The sequence below is a fragment of the Mastacembelus armatus genome, chromosome 14, assembly GCF_900324485.2.
Source record: "Mastacembelus armatus chromosome 14, fMasArm1.2, whole genome shotgun sequence".
NCBI lineage: Eukaryota > Metazoa > Chordata > Actinopteri > Synbranchiformes > Mastacembelidae > Mastacembelus > Mastacembelus armatus.
This window is the reverse complement of record NC_046646.1, coordinates 10672921-10695523: the sequence shown is the minus strand read 5'-3', so window position 1 is coordinate 10695523 and position 22603 is coordinate 10672921. Positions and strand designations below refer to the sequence as shown.

General features: G+C 41.0%; 3 protein-coding genes across 4 annotated transcripts; all 3 read right to left on the bottom strand.

The window, feature by feature from the left end:
- Positions 1-409: 409 nt before the first annotated feature.
- abcg4a (ATP-binding cassette, sub-family G (WHITE), member 4a) lies at positions 410-9173 on the bottom strand. Its single transcript, XM_026328673.1, has 14 exons — positions 8945-9173; positions 4563-4680; positions 4289-4421; positions 4159-4209; positions 3297-3442; positions 3054-3177; positions 2739-2853; positions 2523-2662; positions 1742-1840; positions 1426-1594; positions 1226-1326; positions 979-1137; positions 770-888; positions 410-635 (listed from the first exon to the last, which is right to left on the bottom strand). Exons 1-14 carry the CDS (start codon positions 9171-9173, stop codon positions 410-412), a joined length of 1929 nt encoding a protein of 642 aa, XP_026184458.1.
- A 7451-nt stretch (positions 9174-16624) lies between these two features.
- On the bottom strand, positions 16625-17813 carry LOC113143065 (sushi, von Willebrand factor type A, EGF and pentraxin domain-containing protein 1). The gene is made up of 5 exons (XM_026328526.1): positions 17801-17813; positions 17518-17682; positions 17253-17420; positions 16969-17169; positions 16625-16799 (listed from the first exon to the last, which is right to left on the bottom strand). Exons 1-5 carry the CDS (start codon positions 17811-17813, stop codon positions 16786-16788), a joined length of 561 nt encoding a protein of 186 aa, XP_026184311.1. The 3' UTR covers positions 16625-16785.
- A 635-nt stretch (positions 17814-18448) lies between these two features.
- hinfp (histone H4 transcription factor) lies at positions 18449-22443 on the bottom strand. 2 transcript variants are annotated; one of them, XM_026328325.1, is made up of 10 exons: positions 22338-22443; positions 21958-22262; positions 21364-21590; positions 21149-21260; positions 20887-21039; positions 20715-20792; positions 20102-20222; positions 19871-20009; positions 19667-19791; positions 18449-19578 (listed from the first exon to the last, which is right to left on the bottom strand). In XM_026328325.1, the coding sequence occupies exons 2-10, from the start codon at positions 22118-22120 to the stop codon at positions 19245-19247; spliced, it is 1452 nt and encodes a 483-aa protein (XP_026184110.1). In that variant the 5' UTR covers positions 22121-22262; positions 22338-22443; the 3' UTR covers positions 18449-19244. The 2 variants fall into 2 exon arrangements, with proteins under 2 accessions (XP_026184110.1, XP_026184111.1); XM_026328326.1 differs by lacking the exon at positions 22338-22443 and having other exon boundaries at positions 21958-22328.
- Between the last annotated feature and the right edge of the window lie 160 nt (positions 22444-22603).

Below are 22603 nucleotides of genomic sequence, written 5' to 3'. Positions count from 1 at the left end.
TGTGGCCAAATATGTATAAATTCAAACTTCTCAGTTTAAAGAAACATGCTTTCTGCTACTTTGTTGGGTATTCTCTTTATGCATGGTGCAGACACAATATTTTCATTTTCAGGTAATATTGATCTGAGAAATACTATTCCCTGGATGACAACTTATGGTGCACAAAGGGTAGAACAACCAGTCAGTCCCTTGTTCCTCAATAACAAACTGTTTCAAAGACAATATTGTACAGTTTGGGTGATGGTGCAGTACAGCTTTCTGATGACTTTACTGGATTTGTGTATGTCTTTGTATATATACAGTATGCAAATTAGAGACAAAGAAAGAGAGCCTATATGATTGTTTACTATCTCACACTGCCAGGATTTGTTTGAGTGTCTGAATCCATCAGTGATCACCTCTGAATGGGTTAACGCTCTGACTTCACTTTGTAGCGCAGGACCAGATAGGTAGCCAGTCTGAGGACCAGGAAGAACACCCCCAGCACCATGAAGTCCACATAGAGCTTTGCATCCTCCACATCCAGCAGCTGCAGGACCTCCTCTGGTTTTTGGAACTTACACACCAGGCCCGGGCACTCCAGTTCTGAACGGTTCATCCCATAGATAGAAAGTATCACCCCTTCAAAGCCATACCTGAGAGTGGACAAAACACAGGCTCACTTAAAGAGAATCATTCCAAGTCAGAGAAAACTTGAACACAAAGAGCAGTGGCCAAAAATCAAATAAAGGAGGTAGATATTTAACCTGTACAAAACAGCTGACTGTACCTGACATAGGAGACATAAGAGCTCCACTGTAGATATTTGGGAATGGTGTCAAAATTGACAAAGAAGCCAGAAAAGAGAAGCACAGGTATAGCTGTGACTGGTCCCACAAAGGTTGCCACCTGTGGATCAAATAAGCAGCATTCATCAAAAATGACTGGCTCAATGAAATTTCTTTTAAACCAATACTTTATGTATGCCAGTGCACATACCTGTAGAGACGTTGATGCAGCCCCTATAAGCAGACCCAGGGATTGGGCTACTAGAGCCGTGGATGTAGACAAGGCCATGAAAAGCAGATAGCGACCTGCTTCTGGAGGCTGTTCAGTCATCCAGTACACTATACTGCAGTACATGATGGGACAAAGAACCTATGAAGGAGATTTTTTTTAGTGTCATTAATTTCAATTGTACTCTATGCATGGCCAAACAACTGTGTGTCAAATAAGGAAGTATTACCTGGAATGGTACATCAGCCATGGTTTTAGCCAAGTAATAGGCCTTCAGACTATACCAATAGTTGAGATGTTCCCTTATAAAAACTGACATTTCCAGAGGAACTGTGGAACAACAGCAGCGTTAAAACACTTTCCACTTTAACTTTAAAAATATCACATGAAATCAATGTTTCCAATCTTTTGCCAGGCTTAGCATCTTACAGGTTAGGACAGTGGGCATCAGGGCAGCAAACATGAGGAAAAGCATGGAGAAAAAGAGGAAACCGGTGTTGTTGAAAACCTTGCTGGCATCATTTCCAATTTTGAGATAAAGCAATCCAATCAGTACTCCAATTGACAGATGGGACATCACCCTGAGGTGAGTCAGCACCTTGAATAAAACAAAACATACAGCATCAACACAACTGAAACACCCTTAACTGATATTAAGAATCGATGTAATCTTGTTTTTATTGTTTCTTTCTTGTCACAGCCATAAAATGTGAGCAGGAATAATTAGGTAAAATTATTATTTTACCGTGTCTCTGCATATTGTGACGAAGGTCCTTTTAAAAAGGATGCAGAACTGTGTGAATGTACTGGTGGCAAAGCTATGTTTCTCAAGGGTACCTGTGTCCTGTGGAAAAAGACATTGACAGCATGTACACACCAAATGCAAGAATACAGAACATCACAATCTCTTTGTCGGTGGTAAATTTTACTGGCTGTCGCCTACACACAAAAACCCAAAAGTAGTTTGGAATGGACAGACAATGATCAATAAAGTGATTAAATATTTAAAGGAGCAGAAGAGCAAAACTGCATCCTACATAGCATAGGAGTAAGAGACCTCTTGGCAGTTTACATAGCATTAACATTTAGCTGATTCTCTTATGGAAAGCAACGTATGGATTTAGGAAAGAGAGAGACAGGAAGCTGAGAGAGTCTGAGGAGACAGACTGATCGAGCGGAGAGGTGCAATGGTTTGGAAAAAAAAAACAGGAATAATGTGGACAGAAAAGGGTTAACAGGCTATTTTGTTTCAATGAAAGTCATTTCATGGGTATTGATTTTTTTACTGGCTGTGATAACTTCATTTTTGATGAATCTTTCATGTCAATGAGTAGATCACTTATTGCTTAATGAATGCACTTAATCCTTCAAAAGGAAACTGAGAAAGCCTTACGCGGTTTCCTGTAATTGAACAATTCCCTGGTATTACTATTTCAGTTATCTGTGGCTGTAGGGCTTACATGTTTTGTTATTGTGAGATGTGAAGTAAGTGTGTGGTGCCAGGTTAAAGGACAGGTGTAACTTACACTGTAGCACTGAGAGGGGCAGGAAGAGTCACTCTTATCTCGGGAGTTCTTCTTGCCTTCCTCAGAGCACAGGCCTCCCTGAACCGCCTCAAACAGCACTGGATTCAGGTCTCCATACTCCCCTGATGCCACCTCAATGACTTGGAACAGACAGGACATGCTAGTAAGACAAAATGTACTGATACACACACACACACAAGGAGATGTTCAACTTACTGAAATCAGCAGGATTGTGATATGTCGGGCAGTGGAGCCCCAGGTTCTTCAGATAAGGGATGAGATAAGGGACCGTGCCCTTGTATATGCACTGACCCTGACTGAGGATGTACAGCTGATGGAGGAGGAACGCACATAGAGAGTAATCAACTTAGTTTCCAACACAATGACTCCTTGAATAATATATGAACAACTGGCAAAACAACAGGCCGTGATACTGACTGCTGCGCTGCTTGTCAGCTGGAAATGAATCGTGCTAACTTGTAGTGTCCTGGTCTGAGCAGCAGCTAGACAAGACGTGTCCAGCACTGTTACCTTATCAAACATCTCAAAGAGTTTGGCACTGGGCTGATGAATGGTGCAGATAATTGTCCTGCCTCCTTGAGCCAGTGACTTCATGAGGGAAACAACCTGGAAGCAGGATGCACTGTCCAGACCACTGGGAGAGGAAACAAGGCCAGACAGAAAACCCGAGACCATACGCAGCATTTAGCTTAGATTTTATTTTATTTTTTATATCAGATTAAACAGATTCAAGCTAGATGAGTGATCCTCTACCTGGTGGGTTCATCAAAGAACATGACAGGAGGATTGTTGACCAGCTCAAGGGCGATAGCCAGTCTTTTACATTGCCCCCCAGAAAGACAGTTGGTCCGTGTCTGAGCACACTCCTGAAGACCCAGGGCAGTGAGGATCTCGTCCACCTTAGACAGAGGCACAGATGAGTGTGGGTACATGATGCATATGTGACAAAAGTTACAAAAACCTGGCACAATACATTTTTCCTTGTTTTACCAAAGGTTAATGTTTTGACATAAAGCAATCCAATCAGTACTCCAATTGACAGATGGGACATCACCCCGTCCCTGTTTAAATCAATAAATTACAATAACAATATGATTGTGATACATCGATAAAATCTGTTAATGTACATGTACAATATTGAGAGCAATATTAGGTAGAGCGACCTGGCTGCAGACACGAATGCAGACATCAACCCTGATTGCTTTTTCTTTTACTGCAGTGTGTGCTTTTTCTTAGCTGCAAGTGCAGTGATAGGCTATATTTAGAACAGGTAAAACTAAGTTCATAAAACTGCCATTCTTTGCTTTGTTCATCTGTTAATCAATATGCTCTTGTGTAAAACTGTAGCTTTGGTTACCCGGAATACTTTTGGCTCTTTACGTCATGTGACTTCCTGTATATGCACAACTATTGTACTTGATGTCCAGTATCTTGTCTGCAGCCAGACTCTCCTGTGGGGTTTGGGGAATTCTGGTTATTTGAATATAATCTATTAAATTGAATTCCTGAAAAAATAAATAGAAATGTTAGTGATATTCTATTGGCATTTAGAAGTTTCCTGCCAACTAATCCTGTATGTAGAAATGTAATATAATGTCAATATATCCAGACTTACCAGTTCTTTTTTGACCTGCATACTCTCATTTAGTTTCAGATTGGCAGAGACCTGACAGACAGAATTGAGCACGATATTATCAAAAAGTAGGATTACATTACGTGATGGGCGTGTTTTTTAATGGCCTCACCATCATGGCCTCCCTCGCAGTGAGGTGTGGTAGCAGCATGTCATCCTGCATGATGTAGCAGGACATCTTCCTAAAGGTCCTTAGGTCCCTTGGTCGGCCATTCACCAGAATCTGGCCCTTCATGCCCGTCTCCCTGTTTACGAACAAAAAACAAAATAATATTGAAGCCATTACATAAACTCTGAATTAAATGAAAAGTTTTATTTTATACAAATACATTAGAACTGTTCAGGGATCGCTACAAACTCCCATAACAAATCTCATGCTATCTCACCTGTACCCTGCCAGTATATTCATTAGCGTAGATTTTCCGGCTCCAGATGGCCCCATGATACCAATCAGCTCTCTGCTGTTGAATCTCCCCGACAGACACTTGAGGAGTGCTTTATAACCTGACAGAGGAAAAAGCTCAGTTATTTTTATTGCTGTAATCGATATGAAATTGCCTTCCAAAATTCACATAGATGTTTTTAAGCCATATATTTAGGAGTGGAAATGGTCATTAAGTTGAAACATTTTTTTATGTTTACCATTTTATCCCATTTACAGGGCATACATCTATCTATTAAAAAACGTTTCAACATTTATTTTGAAAATCCACAGGTTATCACATCCATCAACACAAATTTACGGCATTAAGTAGGCTAATAGTAATCAGACAAGAGAAAGTAAGCATTAAAGAAAACAAGATAATTAAGGTAATGTTGGAAATACAAAAAGTTTTAAAGTCAGATTTTAGAAGGTTATATTCCAGAAACCAGGATCTGTGAATGGTGGGTCTGGTTTAGGCTAATGACCTGTTTCCATGGTAGGAACCTGCTGATCTTTGCTTCACTGATTCTTCAAGTGTCTTCATGGTTGGTTGAACAAATAGAGAGCCTAATTTAACTTTAGTATGGGAGGTCGCAGACTACTAAATCTGAATACCAGGAGCCCGCCCGCTGGAGGAGCTACAGCAGCAGTACTGTCCATCATAACTGGTCAAGCAAATGTATTGTCACACATATTACTATTATCATTATTAACAAGTTACACTGACAACAGCCACAATTTAAAAATACTAGAGATACCACGGGATGTCAGAAAAAGACGTACAGGCAATCAGCAGAATTGCAGTTATGTTGGCTGTAAAGACTGAAAAAACAAAAACCAGAAGATTTCATTTACTTACAGGAGAGCTAGGCACCAGATAAGCACCACAACAGTACTGTACAAAAAATACAACAACACTACTGGGACCATGACGACACCTTCAGTGGCGACACTAGAAAAACCACTAGCATTACTTCTTTGCAGTGGCTTTAAAAATGGTTTGCGGTGTGGCCTGCTAATGAAGATGGCTCAGGTTTTTTATGACCTATTTTCTAACCTTTGCCGTTCTTAAAGCTCAGTGGAAACAGTAAAAGATCCTGTTTCAGAACTGACTTCCAGATACAGAAAATTAAAACGCGTAATAGGTATCCTGTGTTATTGTCACCCCAGTCTCCCTCACCTCACCCATCTCTTTCCTGCCTCTTCCTGTCTCGAGCTGTGTAATTAGGGTCTCAGCACAGCTTCCAGCTCCCTTAAACCATCACTCTCTGAGGAAAATAGCCTAATAGCAATACGCCCTCCTCCTTCACAGTTTTACAATATCAGACAGCTTCCACTCAGACAGCAGAGTAGTCTGCTGTCAATGAAGCAGTCAGGCTCTGGCATGTGGTGCATACTGATGATCTAACCCGGCGCTGTAGGTCGAGTATAGTAATGATCTTATCTGTGCGAGGATGCAGACACATCCTGACTGCCCAGTGTCCTGAGAGCCACAGAGTGTGTCCACTCCTGACACCACAAGGGCACACAGAGTTAACAGACAGTTATTTTCATCTGCTCTCACAGTTAATCTCAAAATAATTGTCGGACAAATTATTGTCACCAGGGTCTGTCCAGGGTGTGTCTCACCCGATGTCAGCTGGGATTGACTCCAGCCCACCCTGACCCTGAATGGATGGATTAATGAATATGAGTCATTACTGAGGTGGGGTCATCAGATGTCTCACATTGGAGCATATACAGATGACAATTCAATTCTCACCAGGAATTTGTTGTTCCCATTAACTAACATCATCAAGAAAATTAGTTTCCTCTTCTTTAGTTCCTTAAAATTAGTTTCCTCTTAATCAATGTTTGCTTCTTTAAAACAAATGTATGTAAATTCCTTAATGTCATTCTGAAAGGCAAAAGGCCTTTTAAACATATAAAATAATATGCTCCAAAACTGACTGTTATGTGTGTTACTCTCTATGAAGTTTCCCTTTATTTTATGTAAGTGGATCAATTAACTTAGTTTTGACAAATTTGGCAAGTAATGGAGAATGATAAACCACGTTAAAGAAAAACACAATTCTATTAACCTGCTGGGGACATTATTAAATTATTTTTCCAAGCTGTAACAAATTGTGTGCACAGACAATAAAGGCATGAAAGAACTAAAATTGGGCAAAGGCTCTGTTTAATATCCTTGAGTATTCTGTGGTATTTCCCCTGCCAATGGGAAATTTAGTACACAGATACACAGATACTACATAAACTGCTAAAATTATTCCCATGACAAATGCGCAGTCCATTGACTTGAGTATTATTTTACCTACGCCAGTCGACAAGACAAATAAAAAGCTCAAATACAAGTCTTTCATACATTACTGTGTGTAGCATGTACACACTTATTTTCATACTTTCCTGATTGGATTCAACCTAATTACACATTTTTCTAACCTTTCTGAAAAAAAAAGTGTTAGTAGTGAAGTAGCATTGATTACTTTGTATCACAGTAAATTTGATATATTATGTGAATGGTGATAAGTTCGGCTAGAAGCAAAGAGTATGCTAAGAATAAACTGTGATTTCATCTCTGTGAAATGACAACACTCCTTTTTCTCCTGACAAACTCAAAGCATCAGCATAGGTGCAGAGGAACAATCGCAGTAAATAAAATGCTGGGCTATAATTACCTAGAAGCACATAAACATTTTCCTGCTCTCCCTGCACTCCTGTCCTTCCCCCTTCATAGCCGGGCTAGTGTTTCACCAGTTATCTCCCTCAGGAGGAGAATACCCTCAACAGGAAAGCAGGTCACGGCAGCTTCATCCTAACATGGATAAATGGCTGCAAATGCAGACAAAGGGTAGCCCATACAATACCTATCCACCCAAAGCCCCTTTACAATAAAAGATACCACTCTACATTTACCGAAATTACAGTATCTTTCTGTGAATTCATGGAATCAAGAGTGAAATCATACCAAGCCCGCGCTTAGTAAGCTCTTTCTGTTCGTCACATGCATTTTAAGAAATGACTCATGAGTAGTGCATCAGTGACTCAAACACATTAAATTACAAATGATATCACAGATTTAAGGCTCATGGTTCATGTTGCACATCATCCTTTTATCCTCTTTATTTTCTACTCAATGTATAATTACATAAAGTATACTTCAACAGGAACAGCATAAAATAATATGTTTTTTTCTAAGCAGAAATAAATAGCCTGCAGCAACATGCTTCAGAAAAACAGCTCAGCGTGATTACACCTGCTTTGCAGCCTTGATCAGGCAGCCAGGGATCGCGGAGAATCAGCTCTGAGTGTAGCTTTTTAAATTACACACAAACACTGACAAGCCCCTCGAACCGAACTGCAGCACATGTTAAATAAAAGCCATATACTGACTACAAGGTGAGGTGTGGCTTGTTATTTTTTTATGTGCGGTGGATAAGAGTACATGGCAGGAGGTTCAGTGAGATAGGATAGAGAGTTAAAAGTCAAACAAGCTTCTTTATGAAATGCACTGGTTTAATTAGTAAAAGCTGAGACATGTGCATCAGTGTAATGCAACATGCAGCTGATTTATGGACCACAGCACCAGAATCCCTCGCTCTGCCTCCTTCTAGCCATGATCCTCCTCGTGTATACTCTACATACACTCAAGTCTCAGAGCAGAACAACAAACACTCTTCCAGGCTTTCATATCATAAGGCAAATTAATATTATGAAAGACTGAAAATGACACAAGACGATCGGCAATGCATCATGTATAGAGCCTCCCATGTGAAGAATGTAAACAAAGGATTCCTGCCCATTCTCATCCTATTAAAAAACAAGAGCAGCTAGATATAAACGTTTACAGAGGGTGGTTTAGTTGACAACAATGACCAGTGGTTGGTAACTGGTCATTAATCAGGATGGTGTGTTTAAATTCTGTCCATATTTCATGAGTGGATCAAACCGTTGGCCTGACTCACTGCCACCTCCTATCGTCAGGGCAAAGACAGGCAAGCAGTGCGCCAGCCTGCGAGCGTAAATTATTTACTATGTCTAAACTCTGCTGAGTGTAGCACAGTTTGCAGGGGCACCGGCTGCTACACCATGGTGGAAGTCTGTAAGTGTGTGTGTGTGTGTGTGTGTGTGTGTGTGTGTGTGTGTGTGTGTGAAGGCTGGGTACAACAGAGCAAGGCCAGAGAGAGAAAAACAGCCTAACACTGAAAAAAGATGTGTTTTCTAAATGTCAAGAAGGCTTTTAAATGCATCCTTTGAAGTTTCTGTGCTCCAGATATTGATCGCCATGGGTGGCGCTTGCTTGCTCATCCATCATGGTTACTGTGTAAACTGAGCTTGCAGTACCTCTCCTCCTCCACCAGGGACCCTCGCGGATGGTGTAGGAGAGCTCATTGAACTCCAGGTCCACAGCAGAGCGTCGTGGGAGGTGGGAGAAGCGCTGGGCCTCAGTGATGTGGTTTTCCACTTTCTTCAGATGGGTGAGCAGTGGTGCCTCCTGAGGTGCTCCTCCATGGAGTTTGGTCTCCTCCATAGGGATGCTGACCGAGCCCTGCTCCAGCGTCTTCTCGGCCATGCTGACGTGCTGCAAGACAGAGAGATGGGTCAGATTTTAAACAGTTCAAGTCCTTTTTAGAACCCTATATTTTCATATAGGAAGAACCTCAGGTACTCTCACCTGAAAATGTCATTAAAGAAAGGTAAATAATATTTAGAGGGATATGAAACATAATGCATATAAGATATAAGAATCAGGAGAGACACTCCAGTAATCTGAGAAAAGTTATACAAAATCCAACTAAACACTGACAAATTATAAAGAGAAACACTTCACTGACAGTGTTTGATTCAGCTGAATTGTTATTCGGCTACCTAACCCGTGGCCTCAGCAGGTGTATGGATGCAAAGACATGATTTTAGGATGATTGCAGACATCATCTTAAAAACCAGGTGCTGGCCATGATCTGATTATAGTTTATTTTATGGACTGACTTGAAGGGAATGAGAGTCTAAGTGTGAGGTGCTGGGATCTGGTTTCAGCCCTGCAGCACACTTAGACTGCTGATTCACATAAATTTCCGACTAGACAAAGAGGCCTGTCCGAAGTGCTGGTTAAACCATGCATTGCCTGCTCAGCCATTAGCTTCCCAATAATCACAAACTGAAACAATACATTGTCTTCCTGTCATCAGTATACTGAAGAGGCCTGGATGTTTGACTCCTCTTACCTTTTTTTATCCATCCATCCATCATCTATACCTGCTTATTCCTAACTAGAATCACAGGGATCTGCTGGAACCTATCCCAGCTCTCTTTGGGTGAAAGGCAGGGGTACACCCTGGACAGGTCACCTGTCCACCTTTATTTTATGGATCAGGTTAAAGATAACTATTTTTTGAAAAAATACTCCAGCACTAAATTAATAAATGCAATAAATTGAGAGCCGTGGATGTGATTCAAATTAGTTTCAAAGTGATTCAAAGGGTAATCAATTGGTCAACCTTAGATTAGTGCTCTGGCTATAAATAAAGAGCCGTATAATTATCAGTTAAAGGTTTATGGATGCTGAGTGTGTTTTACTGTGTATTGTACTCATTCCACCATCGACACAGCGAAACATAGTTAAATTGAAGGTATACTTGAAGAATATTGAACTACTGAAATGGTATCCATCCATCTATCCATCCATCCATCATCTATTCCCACTTATTCCTATTTAGGTTCACAGGGATCTGCTGGAGCCTATCCCAGCTCTCTTTGGGTGAAAGGCAGGGGTACACCCTGGACAGGTCACCAGTCCATCACAGGGCCACATAGAGACACACAACCTCACACACTCACACTCACTCCGATGGACTAATCCACTGTGCTGCCCAATTCACATGGTTTATAATATAAAATATTGAGTATTTACACATCTCATAGCAATATATTCCACAAAATTTGTTTTTCATTTTAAGAATTGGGACCAGAATATGTATAGTGTGTATATTTTACAATTCAAACATTAAACTTGTCAGTGCTTTCTGGTGAAAAAATTAATAACACATATCTTTGTTATTTCTATACTGCAAGTCTGTGTTACTTATCCATTAACTCACTTGCTAGAACTTATAAGCCAATTTCAGCCAATCTTACCGACAAAACTGCCTGTGGTACTAGTAACAAAACAACAGTTAAATATACAAAGCCTTCTGATTCTGTCTGAATAGTTAAGTCTTCATGCTCATCTGTATGTTACTACCCAAAGTACAATTTTAGGACTGTTTTGAACATTGTTAGATATTAAAAAACAGATATATGCACATAAACAGTGTCTTTTGCATCAGAAATGAATTTCTCAAGCTTCCACTTGTCCTTCAGATGACGTGTTTACTGCTCACCAGCCAACTTGAAAATAATGAATGAATGAATGGCTTATTTTTGGTTGTTCACATCCCAAGTACACATTCTCCTTCTCACATACCTTGAAAACATCAACCAAAAAAAAAGGATCAGGCTGAAGCATCTCAGCCCATCCTTTGTGACACCTGTTTTTAGAAATTTTTCAGAAACCAAGATTCTTTAGTAAACGCTGACAAATATGAAGCAGTCATTGTTGTCATCAGTGACAAGGAGATGAGACAGAGCGAAATAAACCTGAACAGCACACTTTAAATATTAAAAATCTGAACCCACAAATTTTGTAATAGGATGCATGTACACACAATCACTGTATACAAACATCCACTGTTGTCATGCAAAGCAGCACAGACTTGTAGTACTCTCTGTCTACTATCCATGACCTACTGTATATGTAATAAAATATCCTCATGTGAAGAGGACGAGTGAATAGACCATAGCTTCTATTGATCATCCTGCCATTAGTGAATTTCCATTACCAGGCTGCATATCAACGCTGTACAACACTGACAGGCTTTAATGGCCTCTCAGTCACATGAAGGCCTCCATGGTCTGTCATGTAAAGCACCAAAGTCAAGGCACACAGCCATTATAAAAGCCTCCAAAGGGATGAAATATGGTTATTGTATCTATCTGTAGACATAGGTGGAGTTTACAGGGAGGCATATGTTTCTTGTACATATAAATATTTTAAGTAATGCAATAAAATAAAAGTATTTTTATAAACAAACCTAAACTGTGTTTGATTCTGTAGCCTAATAAATTCATTTTTGTGCACGCATGTCATGTGACACTGCATGTTGTGATGTGCCTCATTAGATAAGAGGTCCGTCTCTTGTGATTCAACTAGCTCTTTCTGTTTTGAGCTATTATTGGCATTCAGCATTTTGAAACATCCAGTTTCAGGTGAAGTTGCACCAACAGTTAAACAGGCGTCACCTGAGCCCGCAGCAACAGACACAGTCTAAACACACAGACATGCAAACAACCAGGATCAGCTCCAGACTGGCCCGATATTGATTCTGATTGATCTGTGCTGCTTGGCACCGTTGTGCTACGGTATGCGCAACACGCAATGTAATAGTTGGACCCCCACCATCCCCAGCACAAACGCCAAACTCCGCCTATTTCTGAATAGCTTTGCCGTCAGTCTGTGCTCTGCGCTTATTGTCAGTGTTGATGCTCCTAGTCCTCCAAAGAGCAAAAAGCACCTGTTACCAACAAACTGATGCGGATGAAAAACGAACCGTCCTTTGAAGGATCGCGGTCAAGCTAGTCGCCGTGCAAGTGTGGTTGCGCCTTTTTCCTGCAACTACGGTACCGCCTCGGACAAAACAAATTAAAGGCTCAGGACTTGTTGCACACAGGAAAATGCAATAAATAGTCACTACTGAAATATGAGGAACATGTGTTTTATTAAAGCAGAGAATCATCAAAACATCCTGAAATGTTTCTTTAGCTACCTGTAATTCGTGATATAAAAAAACACGATTTCTCTTCCATTATGCTTGGCAGACTGATAGCATTTATTAGTTCTACAGATAAAAAAAAGGTTTAGCTAAACTTTCAGTGGACTCTTGTTCGTTGTGATGGTGACTATAACCATATCAAATTTAAAGTTATTTTTCGGTAGAGTTTTTAAGATAGCCTAATTAAAGCGAAAGTCAGTATCCTGAAGTCGGGTCTCTGATAAAAAGCTTTAGAGGTGAATTGAAACTTTTAGTGGACTCAGTGATGATGACTATAACTTTCCCTTTAATTGTCTTACAGGCTGCACAGTAAAAAGAATTGAACACTGGGATGGTAAAAGGCTTCATATCTGAACAAGCATCACTGCCAGCGCCTACAGTACCGTAGATGCAAGAAAAAATGCGCAACAAAACCTGAACGGCGACCAGTCTGACCGGGCTCTGGCGAAGGACGCGGTGAATGAAAACATGAGACACTTGGTGAAGGAGAAAGAGAACTGAGGAGACTTTTTATGAGGTAGACGAGTCATAAACGAGCCTGTACTGAGGATGTCTTTACTCTAACCTTGGCTGTACCACTCACACCTAGTGTTGCATTGTACACGCACGCACACGCACGCACGCAGGCATTGAACATACTTATTATTGTGCGTCGAAATGACCAGGTGAGCAGCTCAGCCCTGGTTCTCCTCTGTGGGTGAGAGCAATAGCGCTCAGTTGATCCCTCCAGACAAGACAACACAATCCCTCCACATCAGCAGGTCCCTCCAAGCGGTCCCTGCCAACCAAAAGCAGCAAGATGCTCACTGTGAGCCACAGTCCAGGAAAAATCAGGGTCGGTTTTGAGGCATTAAATAACCGAATTGTGTTCCCCTTATCAATATCTCCCGGGGTGCGGCGCACATCATCCCGCATCCACTACAGCAACTCCTGACATTAAAATCATGTCCGGCCTCAAACTATGACTGCATCCCAGAGAATCGTCAGGGGAGCAGGATGCCTCTCATGTTTTTCCTCGGTTGGATTATTCCCTTCGTTAAATCCATCCGTCCCCAACCCGCATCGCGATATTCACACACATACGCAGCAGTGGTGTAGATGACGGTATTCAGACCCCGGACATGTGGAAGGAAACAAAAACAGCCAAACAGTGCAGCAGATGCTTCAGCAGCATCAGCAGCAGCAGCTCGATGTAGCAGCCGCTTAACCGGTTAGTGCGTCTGTGCTGTACGCACACCGGTCTGGGATACAGGGCGTTGCTGACAGGATGATACTGGAGGGAAAAACCCAGTTTAGACTGTTTCCTCCTAATCCTCACCCTGACATCACATTTTAGGCTCAATAAAGTCTCACAGATTAAAAAAAAAAAGGGGGGGGGGGAATAAGACCATAATACATTTATTCATAACAGACACATTCTGACTCCCTTTGAGGACGTGTTAGAATATTGTGGTGGTTTAAGGCAGAAGCTATAAGATAAAAGTTTCTTTACAGTTAATTAAATGCATTCAGCTCAAACTGACCCAGGAGCTTGTGATCCATACGGTTATACAAACCTCTATTTTCTATTCTCAGCCTAATCTGGTTTCTTATCTCTGGGGAAGTGAGAGAAATGGGAATAACCCAATTAAATTAGGATAAAGTTTTTTTTTTCTTTTAATTAGCCGCACACTATTGAAACAGTCGATCTGCGTGGGCTGCAGCTGCGTGGGCCCGACGTTATGTTGCTGGTGACAGTCGATATAAACATGAGGAGGGGTTGTTTTTTATTTTTTTATTTTTGGTGAAATTTAAGTCCTTCTGTCTCTTTAAAGGCCGCACCTGCGCAGCTGCCTGGTGCTGATGCTGCAGTGCCCGGGTTATTTTCGGTAAAACAACCGGGGTTACTCGCGTTCAAGTGGAGCCTACATGCTTTACATCACTCCTGAGAGGAAATCAAATCATTTTTAGCCAGCCGCACCTGCCTCTTAATTAGACCAATTTAAAACGAGCTCTCACCTCGCCACATGAGCAACCAGTTCTGTGTGTGTGTGTCTGTGTGTGATTTTTCTATTTGCAAGTGCTATAGCCATGACCATATTCTTAGATACAGACACTGTAACTCAGGTACATCTGAATTCATTAAAGCGATGGCAGAGCAAAGAGTTAAAAATCATCACAGGTTTGCACCCTGTTTTTTCTTTTTTTTTACAACCCAGTTTTGGTCTCAGAGAAAAGTCATCATCCAAAACGCAGGCGAATGCTTTGTTTTCAGACTCTAGTAAATATGTTGCATGGCCATTTTCAAATATGAATGGACAAGACTGCTGCTACTTTAATCTACTATCTACTTCACTGGCCAGCTCCTAATAGCATGACATATTACTTGTCTTGAAAAAGAGGAAGAAGGAAAAAAAAAACGACCTCACTTAAACAATCAGCTTTTCTCATTCATACATCCTCATTAAAAAAAAAAAAAAACACAATAAATCGGATTATTCATTGGCTCAAATGTCAATAAGTCACCTCAGAGATAAGCGTTTCCCAATTCAAAACACACATTAACAAGTGAGAGTAAACACCTGATTGTGGGCATTTCAGGCCCTTACAGGGATAAATAAAAAATGACTGGGACTGGAGTGTGCTCACAAAAGAGGGTTAGGCACAGCATAAATACTACATCACCTCTGCTGGTAGACGCATCTGAGAGAGAAGATGTAACAGGATGGCGCTAAGAACAACTGCTCTACTTTCTGCTGTTAACAAGAGCACCTCTCACAAATAAGGGCGGATATATACCAGAATCCACATAACATTAAATGAGACATGTAAGTGTGAATGTAAAGTATGCATGGTCTCACTACAACCAAATATATATTATAGTGTGCAGATCCAGCAATTCTTCCTATCAGACTGTCTGTGGAGGATAACCTAACATGACTCCTGAGTCCTATTTCAGCTCTGTGGTAGATGGAGGTGTACTGCTGGGTGCCCCGAGAAGACGGCAGGAAACACAACAGGACTTCAAGTAACACCGCCCATGACATCCCTTTAATATCTCTGCATATTATCCTTTGTTCCTAAAGTGATTTCATTTGGGTGCTCTACATATTTCAAGTTATGATGAACAATTCTTCTGCTCTTAAGAAAATCCTGTAGATGTCGTTGTGTCTTTGTGTGTGGCCAGGTTCACAGTGAAGGAAGACCCAAACTTAGGTGTGGAAGGAAGTGAGCTCGGGCAAATATACTGGTAGACCAATCCTGTCAGAAAGCTCAGCGTGTGAGAGAATAAACAAAATAGCAACACCTAGTGGCTTTCAGGAGTAATGTCATTTAACAAATGCACACAAGTAAAAAGTGTGTGAGCATTTAGTTTTACAAACTCCACTCATCTGGCTTGCAAAGTGTCGAACTTACAAAAAAATAATCCCATAGTGACACTGACTTAAAAAAAAAGTAAACTTATTTATATTTTGTGAAGATTTGACCAATAGTTTGTCCTGGGGTCACATTCATAGTTAAATATAGCTGGGTGTAGTATAGCTGAGGTTTAGTTGAGATATGTGTGTGGATGCTCTGACATGTTGTGAGCTGTAGAAGATATTAAGAGATCATGTTCCATAATAAACAATTTAAATTGCATAGTACACTCCCTGCAAAACAATCACTTAGTAAGGTCTACTACACTTTTTGTGGTCACTCTGACCTCCGAGCTCCTGAAACAAAGCTCCTCCTTTTGTAACAAGATTAAGGTTTCAGCTCCTTCCAGGACAGATGGACAGAGAGGAGGAGCAAATAAGACAGAAATGCTAATCTCTGTGCTTTCACTTCCTTCTTCCTTTCTATTAGAAACCCAAACATGTTTACAGACATAAGAAAACCACAGATTGCCATGATACATAATACTGTCACATCTATAACAAGATGCCTACCCAAGAAGAGCCTCATGTTAAACACAGACATCACCATCTGGCACTTTAAGTAAAATGTTTTATTATAAGTATTTAAAACAATTATTTGACCTAACTCTGACATAATATTTTAGGCTGTTTTAAATGAGTAAAAAATTCAACTCACTTTTATCTTCTGACCCTTTTGCCATGTGTATCACACAGACTGACTAAACTTAGAGGTATAGAAATCAGGAAGAAATGGTTATTTCACTGAGCCAGAGAGATTAGATCAATGTCCTAGAACATCCAGATTCTGGGGCTCTGATTTGTCCAGAGAGTTGGATGAAGAAGCAAAACCATAGTGTAGCTCTGGGGTGAACAAGCTGTGTATTTCTTCATCATCTGATCTCTCAGTGTATGGTCAACATAGTGTTGTCTTCATGTTTTAGCCCGCAGATGCTAAAAATAAACAGACAAAAGTCTTCTTTGCATAGAATTCTTCAAGAAAAGACAGTAAATTCATGTTTAAAGCAATAATGCTCCACATTCAGAGACAACACAGCAGCATGTTCACCTTACATCAGCTCTACAGCTGGTCATTTATACCTGTAGTAAGGAAACTACTCACCGCATGATAAAGCACAATCACAAATGCAAGGGACACACTGTGCGAAGAATCGCTTCCAGCCAGTCTCCTTCTTCTTACAGTTGTCTATCCGAGTGCAGCCTTGCTTGGGTGGGCCGAAGTAGCTTTTAAATGTGCAGCTAGAGTTGCAGGTCCCGTTTAGTTCCTTCTCACTGATTTCAATGCGTCCCCGCTGACACATTCCTACAAGATGTGTGGAGTAGATCATACGATGAGCTAAAAAGGATCATAAAACCTTGGTGTCACTGTGGTCAGTCTTTACTCACTGAGGCAGGTTGGTTTCGGGGTCCAGAGGCCATTAGGCTGGCAATATCTGGTAGGATTCCCCACCAGCATGAAGCCAGAGCGACAGGTGTACCTCACCACAGAGCCCACCCACCAGTCATTACCATACACTACTCCGTTATAGTCCACATCTGGTCTCCCACAATTTACTGCCATACAAAGAAAATGCAAACAGGTTTACCAGACAGGGTGACTTCAGTTTCTAAGTGTCCGAATGTTTTACCAAATGTCAACAGAACCTCTTACCACGGCACAGGGACTTGTAGCCGAACCAGCAGCAGCTTGAGTCCCCACAGCGATCTCTCCTCAGCTCCTGGTGTTGTGCCTTACAGCCTCCCAAACAAAGTGGCGCTGACCCAGACCAGTATGTGTCATCTATGAAATCTGGCTGGGAAATCCATTCACTCTCACCTACAGTAAAACAAGTTTATCAGCTTTAAACAAAGACAGATATAAAAAATAAAAATGAATGGAATGACTTTAGAAACATGATTAAAAAATAACATTATACTGGCATTATAGGTCTTACCACTACCTTCCATTTGTTCAATCCATCCAGGCAACTGAGATATGACTCTCTGGAGGGACAATAACAATTGCAGCAGCAGCAGCAATGCATGAAGCCTCATGATACCCATCTTCTCATCAGAGTTTAAGAAAAATCTGCAGATGTAAACTGAGCAGCGACATTATACTATACATCATTATAATCCTTGCAAAGTCAACAGACATGGAGCCATTAAAAGTGGTCCCAAGAGAACAGAGTTCACTAATTGCAGACTCTGAGAGCACAGAGCAGTAACACTTAAACTAAGCTGTGTGCTGCCTAATCTCCTACACATAGCTAATGCCACCACGTACTGCAAATCACATGTGAGTCCAGCCATTGACACTATGGCATTATTGTGGCACCCTACAAAGGCAATCCCAGCTCTAGCTTGTGTCTATCTTTGACTAGTAGAATTAAATTATATAAAGTATATACAGGGCTTTCAGACAAAAAGATGTTATTTTAGGATAACAGTGGACACTGAGTAGAATAACTTGTATTTTTAAGCACATGTGTTTTGCCATTTGGGAACAAAGATTTTAAATCACATGCGTGAAAACATTTGACTACAGACATGCACTTGAGTGAATTCTACAATGGCTAATTTGAGTTTACAGTCACTTTATATCCGTTTATCAAGTTGTCAACTCACTACATATTAGATTAATAACGTGTAGAGCTCCATTTAATCACAAAGTCGAGGTGCAGTATAAGTTATGTTCAGCAGGGGGCGACATAATGCTGGTAGACGTTCCTCTCTAAATGAAAGTAATTCCACAATATAACACGCAACATTAAAGAACACATTCCACACAGTAAAATTAAAACATTTAAATTACAAAAAAATAGTTCAAACATGATTTTATCAAACATATTATGTCAATTTTATTCAAATGATAGAATTGCAAAATACAGACCCCAGAGAGCTAATGAACCCAAACCCTCTGGTGGAATCTATGCATTTTAGCCAACAATAATAATACTACTCAGGGTTGTGACTGATGTATTTCTGAATTTTGGACAGATTTCCCATTTAAAAAGAGAACTACCATCCACTGAGCAGTCCAGCATTAATGTTAATGTTCGAAAATGTTTTAGAACAAGACACACTGAATGAGTGAATATCATTTTAAATCATATTAGCATATAAGTGAACAAAACACCTAAAACTGGTTTATTACCTAATATAGGCTGATAGTCAAGATGGATCATCGAGTATGTGTTCCTTCACTTAAGAGTGCCTCACCTTCTTTTTAAAACCTACATCTCTGCATCAGCCTCCATTAATGGGTCAGTAATTTCCTAAGATTACTCATATTTACTACACATTTGTGAAACAGCACAGCTGATTACAGAATATCCTGTCATGTAAAGGTCTTGTCTGCAGTTAAACCACCTGCATTCCTTGATGTTGAGGAGCATCCTAGAGTTGCAGCATGTCTGAGTCCTCTCCTGCTTGTGACAAAGCTTCACTGAGAACATACAACATGCCCTCTTCCTGGCCAGCCTCCTCAGCACTGACTGTTGGCTTCTCAGTCCTCCGCTCTTCCAGCAGCACCCCTCTCAGTTCTACCTGCAACTCTGAAGGTGCTGCCCCCGGAGGCTCTTCTTCCATGGCTTGACCTTCAGTCTGACCACTGCTCTCAGCGTCCTCCAATTGCCTATTTTGTCTTTCCCTCATCAACTGCTCGGTTAGTTCGACACTCTCGTAGCGAATTAGCTGCAGCCGCAAGAAGCCATCCTCATGCTCTTTGTACCTGACAAAGTGATAAACAGTCCATCAGTGCTGCGATACTGCATACATCCTGAGCTCATAACAACTGCTGGATCAATGCAAAGACTTACCTGAATCTGGGGTGTCCAGAGGGCCATTTGAATTGATGCTTTTTGTGCAGATGGACAGTTAGGTTGTTGCCCCTGGTGAAGCACTGACCACACACATGGCACTTATAGCGAGCTGCAAAACCCCCCTGATAAAGAAAGCAGAGAATAATATATAAACCTGCCTAAGCACAAGTTAACAATTATTTAAAAGATTCCTTCTCTTACATCATGCTCTCTTTTGTTGTGAATTTTCATGGTGCCAAGTGTACGACAGGTGAAACAACAGCCAGGAACGTCACAGTGAAACGCCGGCTCACTGCTGTGGGTATCCAAGTGCTTGCGCAAGTCAATCAGATTCTTACAGCTACGAGCACAAAAAGACGACGACGTCACTGCAAGTGTGTGTTAACAGGTTAGTGTTGATTTGCATGGCTGCAGCTTCAGGGGATATAATACCTGTATTCGCAGTAATCGCAGCTGTATGGCTTCTCGTTACTGTGCCGGAACTTGATATGGTTGCGCAGAGAAGAGGGTGATGGGCAAGTCATGTCACACAGTGGACATTTGTAGTGGCTCACTGCACAGACAAGTAAGAGATAAACCAATGTTGACATGAAATCTGATCATACTGCAGCAATGTTTATTTTCAACAGGACATACTCCACCAAAGTGCATGGACATGGTCAACTGAAATCCTGGCGGCACTGCGTTTAGGTGGGAGATAGGTAAGGATTTATGGCAACATTGTTGGGGGTTAAAAAACATGCAAAAAATTTAACTGATGAAATAGCTAGGCCAATCGATGTTGCTTTGTTCTCGAGGTTGTTTTATTTTGTGTGGGAAAGTAGACGAGAATCTAAAACTGTAAAGCATGTTTGGGAAAAATGGTCATTCATGGCAATAAATGTGCATAATTTTTATTATTATTTCCCCTTTTTATTCTTTTTTTGCTCAAACAAAAGCACAAAACAGCAAAGGACCATTTCCTTTTTTTTAACATTTTTCAAACCAATAGAATATCTGAGATGACAGATGACCCTACTGAGTGACTAATAAAAGTGGAACTGACCGTGAGTACGCATGTGGTCTCTGAGAAGTCTCTCTGTTGCAAAACGTTTGGAACAGTGGGAACACTGGAACCTCTGACCTACCATTAATAGAGAAAGGATGTTAAACCAGAACCTAAATAAGCTGCAAATACAGTTATTAATGACTCTGTCATAATCTGGACAAGTTTCTACCTTCCATGGCGCTCTGTCGTATGATGTGGTCAAACAACTTGGTGTTGCTGGCGTACATGCCCCCACAGCCTGGACATGCCACTACCTTCTCCTGGGTGTGGCTCCGCAGATGCTCCCTCAGCTTAGGACGGCCCTTAGCGGTGGCTTCGCAGTCTGTGGAGAGAGAGACAAGTGCAGAATTTTGGTTCCCATATTCTTAGTATTAAGCAAAAAATGTATTCACCATAAATGTGTCACATGTATTGTGTGTTAAATTATTTACCTTTCCATCCACAGCGTACTGGGAATTCACAGTCTCCTGTCGGTATATCTATGCACAAGCTATGCATCTCCACATGACGGTAGAACCACTCAGGGTTTTCATATGGTGGTTGCTATGACAAAGAGAACATATAAATTCAAACGTTGAAATACATAGGATTTCAGTAAAAAAAAAAAAAAAATTCTACTTTACAATGTAAACTCGTAAGACTTTACCTCACACTCCTCCCAAAGGCAGATAAAGTTGTCTGGGATTTCAGGGATAATGTTGCGGTTGTGGTAGCCGATGGAGCAGCTGCCAATTTCTGGTTGGGCATTGAGCATCTGCTGACCCAACTGTTTCAGCTTAGTGTGGTAACAGTGAAAGAACAAGTGTCGTCGCAACTCTTCAGGACCCTCCACAGAGCAGAAACCACAGTCTCTCCAGAGACAGTTTCTCTCCTCTTGGCGCAGAAAGAATAGATTTAGCGTTAGTCAGCAACACCTTTCAGAGCCTCGCTTGTGATCTTTCATAACAGCACAGGATCACACTGTGTCACGGTGGCAAATTTGAGATATAATTTAGCAGAATTTAGTATTAATATTAGTATAGGTACACATAACGAAAAGTAATTGCAGTACTTTTATACTCTGATTTATGGCTAAACTGACACAATTACAAAGATAAATAAAGTGACTGTCTGGGTAAATATTTTTATTTCATTTCAAACCAATGTGCTGCAGCACAAGGCCTAACGTTAATATATGAGAAATGCGTCCAGGCTGTATTTGATATTATATGGTTGAGTTACACTAAAAAATACCTCCCACCTTCTGTGTCCTCTACGTCCTCTACGTCCTCGGTGCTCAGGGCCCTGAGGTGACCCTCCACATGCTGGCAGAAGTTTTCCATCAGACTGAACGACTCCTGACACGAAGCCCATTCACACTCCAGCTGAAGAGTCCTCTTCTGTGTCCGCTTGTTGGAGGGCATCTCTCTGGCTCCTCGGGGTCTAAATGTGTTGTGCTGTGTTGAAGACTGGCCGTTTCCCCGGCCTGACCATCAGCCCTCACCTGCCAGGTGTTAGCTAACGTCACCGCCGCCTCTCGCACATTCAGCAGCTCTGGCACAGCTTCTAAAACACCGCCCGGAAACACTATTATAATAAAAACATTATAAAAACGTACAATTTCTTACTTACAGTACTTACAGTAAAGTCAGCACGACAACCCGCTGTTTAAACGCATTAACGTGATGTAAATATCGAAATTGTTCAGGCCAGTCCAAAGAAATATAGGGTGTGTTCAGCGTAAATGCCTCCCGGAAACACAGTAGAGCTCAATGGTTCCGCCTCAAATCCCCCCTTTTGATTCCAGGTTTTGCGATTTATATTTGGAATAATCAGGACCGCGATGTAATTAAATGCATTTGCTCTGGGACTTTACCTAATAACATAAGTAAGCAGTTAAATAAACG